Source organism: Balaenoptera musculus, chromosome 1 (assembly GCF_009873245.2).
Source record: "Balaenoptera musculus isolate JJ_BM4_2016_0621 chromosome 1, mBalMus1.pri.v3, whole genome shotgun sequence".
In the NCBI taxonomy this organism is placed as follows: domain Eukaryota; kingdom Metazoa; phylum Chordata; class Mammalia; order Artiodactyla; family Balaenopteridae; genus Balaenoptera; species Balaenoptera musculus.
In genome coordinates this window covers 138597482-138606044 of record NC_045785.1, presented here as the reverse complement: position 1 = coordinate 138606044, position 8563 = coordinate 138597482, and the positions used below count along the sequence as shown (strand labels likewise).

General features: G+C 48.6%; 1 protein-coding gene across 1 annotated transcript in view; it reads left to right on the top strand.

Annotated features, from left to right (window-relative positions):
* Positions 1-1741: 1741 nt before the first annotated feature.
* Positions 1742-8563, top strand: part of NCF2 (neutrophil cytosolic factor 2) — a 28528-nt gene continuing 21706 nt past the window's right edge. Inside the window, exons 1-2 of the mRNA XM_036850810.1 lie at positions 1742-2108; positions 4695-4777. Coding sequence (XP_036706705.1) covers positions 1935-2108; positions 4695-4777 — 257 coding nt within the window. The 5' untranslated portion in view covers positions 1742-1934. The remainder of the gene's footprint in view (positions 2109-4694; positions 4778-8563) is intronic.

Below are 8563 nucleotides of genomic sequence, written 5' to 3'. Positions count from 1 at the left end.
GATAATAAAATAAAAAGGGGACTAGACTTAAGTAAAGTCTATGTTAGCTGCAAAACCACTTGGTTTTCCTAGGAACACTCAATGTGCTAATTGAGTTCTCATTTTTTTTTTTTTAACACAAGCAAATAGTCCCTTTCCTCGATAACTGAAGTCTTTTTTTTTTAAATTTATTTCTTTATTTCTTTATTTGGCTGTGTTGGGTCTTTGTTGCACACGGGATTTCTCTAATTGCAGCGAGCAGGGGCTACTCTTGTTGTGGTATGCAGGCTTTCTTGTTGCAGCACATAGGCTTCTCATCGCGGTGGCTTCTCTTGTTGTGGAGCACGGGCTCTACGTGCATGGGCTTCAGTAGTTGGGGCACGCAGGCTCAGTAGTTGTGGCGCACGGGCATAGTTGCTCCGCGGCATGTGGGATCTTCCCGGACCAGGGCTCGAACTCCTGTCCCCTGCATTGGCAGGCGGATTCTTAACAACTGCACCACCAGGGAAGTCCCGAGTTTTAATTATTTATTCACTGGATGGAATAGCACTATCTCTTCCTGCCATCACTGCTACCTGCAGTTCATTTGCCAATTTCTAACTTCTTTTTAGAATATATCCCTTCATCATTTATTGAGTATTGGTGCTGGGGATCCTAGAATAAAAAGGCATGGGCCCAGCTTTCAAGGAGTCTAGGAGTTTGGGCAGATGAAAAGAGAAATGGCAACAAATGTAATTGTTTGGGAAGAGGTGGTACAAAGGAGTGAGAAATTCTCTCTACTACCTGGAGTGTGGAACTAGATTTCAGACAGGTGGTGATATTTAAACAGGCCTTAAGGGATGAGTAGGAGTTTGCCAAAGAAGTGAGGTGGGAAGGGCTTCCAAACACAGGGTGTGGTCTGTGCAAAGGTGCGTGCACGTCTTCTCAATTCTCCCATCTTCGATCCTACAAGCCTTATAGAATGGACATTTTTAAGTTTTATTTTCAGGCTCATAGGGGAAGTTTGGTGATAGCTGGTGGGTGCTTTCAGGAACTACAGAACAAGAGTTGGCATCTAAGTATTTTTGACCCTTGGAATTGCATTTTACCTTAACGCTACTCTGGTGGAGAGCGATTAACAAGAAGTCAGGATTTTAGTAAATCAAACTGGTTATACCCTCTACTCCCAATTATTTTACTGACTTTTACTTTCCCAGGGCAGCACGGGAAAGAATCGTAAATCTGTGTTTTGGGGGACTTAGTAAACACATTAGTCACCAATGAGACCCCTTGTCTCTTCAGTTTTTCACAGAGGGATGGGAGAAGTCACAATTCACTGTCATATCTGGTTCCTAATTTTGCCATTTGCAGGAGACTGGCTCCTTCTGAGCTTCCTAAGTGTTCACAAAAGTATCTCAGTCCCAGATGTACACCCAAGACCATCCCGCTCAGAAATTTGATTGCCAATTTCAGCTCAAGACCAAAAACCAAATATATCAAGACGGTCTATGAGGGTGTGAGGAAGTGAGCAAAACATTCATTCGAGACTGAAAAGAGCTATTTTGTCATCCAACACCCTCATTTGACAGGGAGCCAGAGGTCGCCCTGAGCCTGGGGTCAGAGCTCTGGCCAGAAGCTGCCGCCCACAGATGGGGAAGGAAGACAGAGAGGAAGAGCCGGGGGACACAGCAGAAGCATTTTGGGGAACTGCTGCATCACGGGCAGTCTCTGATGCACTTCCTCTCTCCTCCACACTCCGCCCTGCTTGCCCTCTCTCTCCTTCTCTTTCCTTTTCTTTCGCGATAGGCTTACGCGTCAGTTGCCAAAAGGTGGGGACATTTCCTGCCGCCTTTGCAACACTAAGTTGTCTTAAGGGAGGCTGTGCCCCATTCTGAGCTCCAGGCCAGGAAAGTGAGGGCCAAGGCTGCCCTGCCCGGGGAGACACCGGCTCACGGCCTCCCGCTTTGCACCTGACCATGTCCCTGGTCGAGACCATCAGCCTCTGGAATGAAGGGGTGCTAGCAGCCGACAAGAAGGACTGGAGGGGAGCCCTGGACGCCTTCACCGCTGTCCAGGACCCCCACTCCAGGATTTGCTTCAACATCGGCTGCTTGCACACGATCCTGGGAAGCATGCCCGAGGCGGAGGAGGTGAGTGGAGGTGCCTGTGCCCGTGGCCTCCCCCGGGCCTTTGTCATTAGCGGTTCTCAGCCGGGCTTCTCTTTAGAAACCTCTCAGGAGCTTCGGAAGCACAGAAGCTGCCCAGGCCCAACCCACCCCCAGAGATCCCGATTCAATTGGCCTGGGGTTGGGCCTGCACGGTCACAGTTTTGAAAAGCTCCCCAGGTGGTTCTAACGAGCAGCCGGCTGGGAATCCTTAGCTGTGGGTTATGCTCTCCTTTATTCTCCATCTATTACATTCAAATCATTCTGGAAACTTTCTTTAACACCTTTTTGAAAGCCTCCCTACTTTATGTTTTCTTCTATCAGCTGCTAGCCACAGAATTTCCATCTCACTGCTTCACACCTGATTTTAAAGCACTGCTTTTGGCTTTCCGAGACGTTCCTGTGTGTGAGCTTTGCCTGCCCAAGAGATCAAGAGGAGGTGCTTAAGAAAAATCGGTTTCATCTCAAGTGACAATTCTGATCAATTATGTGGCGCATTCTTTTTTTTTTATTTTTTTTTATTTTTGGCTGTGTTGGGTCTTCGTTTCTGTGCGAGGGCTTTCTCTAGTTGCGGCAAGCGGGGGCCACTCTTCATCGCAGTGCGCGGGCCTCTCACTATTGCGGCCTCTCTTGTTGCGGAGCACAGGCTCCAGACGCGCAGGCTCAGTAGTTGTGGTGCACGGGCTTAGTTGCTCCGCGGCATGTGGGATCTTCCCAGACCAGGGCTCGAACCCGTGTCCCCTGCATTGGCAGGTGGATTCTTAACCACTGCGCCACCAGGGAAGCCCTGTGGCTCATTCTTTTAAGGATTCTGAGGCTGGTGGAAGGAAAGCAGACAGTGATTGATTAACGAAGTCTGCCGAGGACAAGTTGTGGGATGTCACGGCACCTTTCTCAACTATTTTTTCTCTCATCTTCCCTAGTATGGGGTTGAGCATTCTCAACAATCACTTTTTCAGATTGGGCATGGTAAGCTGGAAACGGTATGGCGTTTGGAAGCAGAAAATCTAGGATCAAACCCCAGCTCTGCCTCTCTCTGGACCTTTGGTCTTCAGGAAGTCATGTAGACTTCTGGCTCTCAGCTTCTGGAGAGGTTAAACATCATGAAGATGGAGTGAGGCACCAACTATTTTTTTTTTTTTTTTAATTTTTTTTATTTTTGTCTGTGTTGGGTCTTCGTTTCTGTGCGAGGGCTTTCTCTAGTTGCGGCAAGTGGGGGCCACTCTTCATCGCGGTGCGCGGGCCTCTCACTATCGCGGCCTCTCTTGTTGCAGAGCACAGGCTCCAGACGCGCAGGCTCAGTAGTTGTGGCTCACGGGCCCAGTTGCTCCGCGGCATGTGGGATCTTCCCGGACCAGGGCTCGAACCCGTGTCCCCTGCGTTGGCAGGCAGATTCTCAACCACTGCGCCACCAGGGAAGCCCCAACTATTTTTTTAAATTAATTTTTATTGGGGTATAGTTGATTTACAATGTTGGGTTAGTGTCTGCTGTACAGCAAAGTGAATCCGTTATTCATATACGTATATCCACTCTTTTTTAGATTCTATTCCCATATAGGAGGCACCAACTATTAAAGTGCTGTGTAACTTCACACCACTGTGTAAATGTTAGTCCTTATTTTTACCTTTTACTGCAAGTCTTTGCAAGGTGGTGTGGCCAGACGACTGACTCGCCGGCCCCTTGAAAGGGCTAGTTGCTACCACAGACATTCTCACCCTGACAAAGAGGGAGAGAGAGGCCGCTTGGTACACCTGCAGAGACTACCAAGCCTGCCTCCGGCTCCAGAGTGGGCAGACAGGAGTGCAGGAGGGCCCTGCATCTGGCTGGAGGGAGAGGACCCCCACCTCCTCTCTGGGGCCTGCCCAGGGGCTGAGCAAACGGCACCGCAGGTGCACCGTCAGGAGAAGAGGTTGGCAAAGCTCGGCAGCTGGTCTGGATGCAGCTCTGCCAGCAGGGGCTGTGGCCTCCGGCCTCTCTGGGCTCCTGGGCGAGGCTGTGCGGCCCAGCTCACCTCCTGGCTCGCCCACTCCGCTGTCCACCCTTCGTCTCCCTGCTCTAGGTTTCTCTTTGCTTTCTTCTGCTCTGGCATCTCATTCTTTCTTTGGTTTCATACTTGAGTCCTCACTCCTGGCATTTTCTATGCATTCTTATTTGTTATTATTTAAATTGTATAATATTTCAAAACAGTGAACAAAATGGCCATAAGAACACACATACAGATAATTACCTTAATTGCATAATATTTCTGTAATACATTTATAAAATAAATATAACACTGTATATAACATTTTAATTAGGTTATTTTCAAATTTGATTACTTTTATTATTTTAATCCTGTCAGTAATCTTGAAAGGCAGATATGAATATCCCCATTTTACGGAGGAGAAAACTAAGGTTCAAGGAGATTAGGTAAACTGCCTCATGCTGTGCCACTAGGAAGTGACAACACAGGGCATTCTGACCCCTCAGCCTCCGGTCACCTTCAAGACACGAACCATTCTCGTGACCCTTCCTGCCTCACCCTCTGGCTCATCTCACACCTCCTCACAGCCTGTCTGTTCTCCCCACAGGCCTTCACCAAAAGCATTAACCGAGACAAGCACCTGGCAGTGGCCTACTTCCAACGAGGGATGCTCTACTACCAGATGGAGAAGTAAGTGGTCCAGTGTTGCACAAGCTGGAGGAGTGCACAGAGAAACCCTGAGGGGGTCTTGGTGATGCCAGACGTGGTGTTTGAGCAGTATCTCCCCAGCCTCTGTTGGGAAGCATGACTGGACCTTCTCTGGGAAGTTATGCAGTCAGTCAGCAAGAGGCAGAAGTCCTCTCTGGGGTGGTAAGGCAGGCCTGCTGCCCAGTTATGGCCCACAGTGAGCCTACATAACCACCACAGGCGTGGCACCCCACCAGTGTTGCTGATGGGTCATAGCCCAGGTGGTGATACCTTGTCCATCAAGGGAGCATCCATGGTGGTCTACTACTCTGAGGTATTGAGCTGTCACACAATGACGATCGTCATGAAGCCACATCAAAACCTTCCTTCATTCCTGCAGAACGTGTTTTCAAACACCCGGTTTAATCCATTCAATGAGATATAATTCAGCCACCAAGGTGAGAACATAAGCAACATTATATGTACAAGAATATATTAATACAGATAAATAAGTAGCATATGTATTAATATAGAAAGTTCACCATAGATACTAAATTTAAAACAGATTTCAAAATAGTATGTATAGCACAATTCCATTTCTATTTTGCAGAATAGTCTGAAAGGCCGTAGACCAAAAGATTGTCAGCAGTTTTCTCCAGGCGGTGAAATTATAGGGGTTTCCGTTTTCTTTACCAACCTTTCTGTACTTTTGGTGCATTTACAGTCAACACAAAATATTAGCAAAAAAAGACAAATAAATAGAAAATGAAAGTTAATCTCAATTCCCACACCCCTCCCCCAAATATCCCAATAACATACAAATAACAAAGAAAACATATTCTAAGCATCAGTTTTAAATGTTTTAGGGGATGGTGAACTGACCCTTTGTAGAAATTGTCCCATTAGTGTGTATAAGTTCTAGTGAAGACGATTCAGCTCAGGCTCATGAAGAACTTTCAAACAGTGAAAACGGTCATTAGGGGCATGGTGTGTATGTATGTGCACGACAGGTGAGGCAGGGCGTCATTGGTGGGGCAAAGGGGAGGCTGTAGAGGTTGTCCAAGCACTGGGGAAGGGGTGGGCTGGGCTCTGATGCTCTACATGCAACCCTGGAAGACTTTGATCCTAGGGTTTAGTCAGAAACCAAGCCTGCAAGGCCGCTATGCAGAGCTGTTGCTAGGGGCAACCACCAGAAGAAGCTCAGAGGACTTGCAAGATGTAGATGCAGTTGATTACCTGAATGGGTAAGAGCAGGGGTGAAGTCTCCCCAGAAGAAGAACCGCAGACACAGAGGCAGTCTGAGAAGAGAAAGCCTTGAACTGAGAGAGGCGTTGCAGGCCTTTACTTCTTGGCAGCATCATGCCTCTGTCTCCTTTCTTAATGCTCTCCTCCTTCTCGGTCCCCCCTTCCCTCATCCCTGCTATCCTCTGGGTGTATAGGGTATGCAGGCAGGTCTGAGCACAAATCCTCCAGTTGATCTTAAATCTCAAAAGACAAACTCTAAGGCCATCCTTTAATTAGTTCTAATCTAACAACCTCTGATGAGGAGAGACAGATGGCGAAGAGGGGAGCCTCCCAGAAGAAACTTCTACGTGAAATGCCCGGAAGTCCCAGAATCTGAAAGGCTCATATACTGAGTGAGTCAAAAAGACCTCAGAAAAATCCAGGAATAAGACCCAGGATTCAATTAGTCTGTGATTGATAATAGTTCAATCTCAGAGAAAAATCTACCAAGTTTTATCTTTAATTCAATAACTATCTATTGAGAAAATAATGTCAATGAGGCACGATTCTCAGCCCTAAGCTGCCTTCTTTTCTTTCGCTCAATCCATAGGCATTGGTGTCCTCCCCTCCCCAAGGTTCAGCTCTTGACTGTCTCTTTTTATCACTATAACAGTGGTTGAGAAATAGCAAAATATATGGGCTATCTTCCCCCCAAAACACGTACAAGCACATACATACTTTTATGTACAATTTCAGGGGGTTCAGTGTCCCCTGAAAATCATACATGAACCCTTAAGGATCACACCCTCTCCTGTTGGATTGATCTCCATCCGTACCCGGCCAGCTACTAAGTGTCCACCTGGGATCAACCCAGAATGTCTCTTTTCCTAAACCTGGTCAAGTTGACTTCTTAAATATCTTTTAGATGCACCCATCTCTCTCCCTCCCTTCAGCACTGCCCTAGTTTAGACCCCATTTTTCACCAGGACTATTGCAATCACTTCCAAACTGATTTCCTAGCCACCTGTCTTGCCTTCTCCACCCATATCCCAGAGGGATCGTCTTAAAAAAAGAAATGTGATCTGTTTAAGAACCTCCGCTGGATCCCATTACTACAGGATAAAGGGCAGCTTCCCTTGCCTGTTACTCTGCGGTTCAGCGCTGTCCACCCACTCGCCTCCCCCGGCCTTTGCCCCAGGCACACTCACCCGCTAGGGCAGCCACCACTCTCTTTTGTGTGTCCTTTTATCACATCTGTCTCCTCTATGACGGATATGTGCCTGTATATTTGTCTCCTCTACTGCTCGCGAGGGAAGAATACTTCTTCACTCTGGAATCCAGTATAGTATTAAGGCTAGCTTTCAGCATCTAGTATAGTATTAATAAATGCTTATGGAATTATTAAGTGAAAGCAGGTGAAATATATCCTCTGCTTCAAGGAACTTATACTTTAAAAAGCGGAGGAGGTCACAAGCACTGTAACGCAAAGCAGAATGGGGCAAGCGCTATAGGAGATCTTTTTAGATAAGTGCCATGGGGACTTGGAACAATCGCTTCGTAATGAGTGGGTTAGCTTCAGATTACAACAGGACTTGTTTTAAGGTGGTGTTATAGATGTTTTTTCTCTCAGCTTTTCCCACTTTCAGAAGTTGTTGGGCTGCTCTTCTGTCATTTATAAAGTTCCACCAGAACGAAGGTAGAGTCGTTCTGAGCAGGCAGGTCAGGGCTGCGGCTGGCTGTGTCACCTCTCTGACCCCCGCCTTGTCATCCGAAACGGGAGGGAAGCTCAAGGTGCCTTTCAGATCCTGGCCTTCTGAATATTAGGGCCCTGATAATATAGCGAGACCCTTTAGGTGAAGCTGCCCAAAGAGGCAACACAGCAGAGCCTTTTCCCTGACGTCTGAAACGGGAACGGGCATGGCCCCAGCCCCGGGGCGTGGAGGTGTGTGACATTTCGACTCCTCTCAGCTGGCTCAGACTCTGTCCATTATCCGAGTGCGTGGACTGCAGGATTCTAGTCTGCACGGGGGCGCTGGCAGAGCAGGAACCGTCGGGAGCTTCGGCAGTTACCGAGAAACCTTTCCAGGGAGTGTCACAGACATGAGGGCTACAGACCCTCCCAGGCTCAGAGCTGGTGAGAAGCATCAGCGAGTTTGCCACCACGCTGCCAAGCAGCCAGGGAAGCCCAGGCGGGTGACATTCCCCAGGCGGGTGTGTGCGTGAGGAAAGCCCTTGGGCCCAGCCCAGCAGAGCCTGTGAGGGGAGGGCGGGAAGCTTCCAGCACCTCGGCCTCGTAGGGGACGCTGTGCGTTCCAGGTGGCACGGAGGAAACCTCCTGCGGCAGAGCTGGAGGGATGCAGGGGCCGCACAGCGCGCTGCCCCCAGCTCGGGGCTGAAGGCTCTTCTGGAATTTTCATCCTGAGCTTAGTCAGACCCTGTGCAGCAGGAAGCAGAGCTGTGTGTCCAAGCAGATGCCCCAGGGGAGCAGCTCCCGGTAGACACGGGGGTTCTGAGGAGAGGCTGGCAGCCGGCGGTCAGGGCGATGCTGTCAAAGACAGGTTCAGG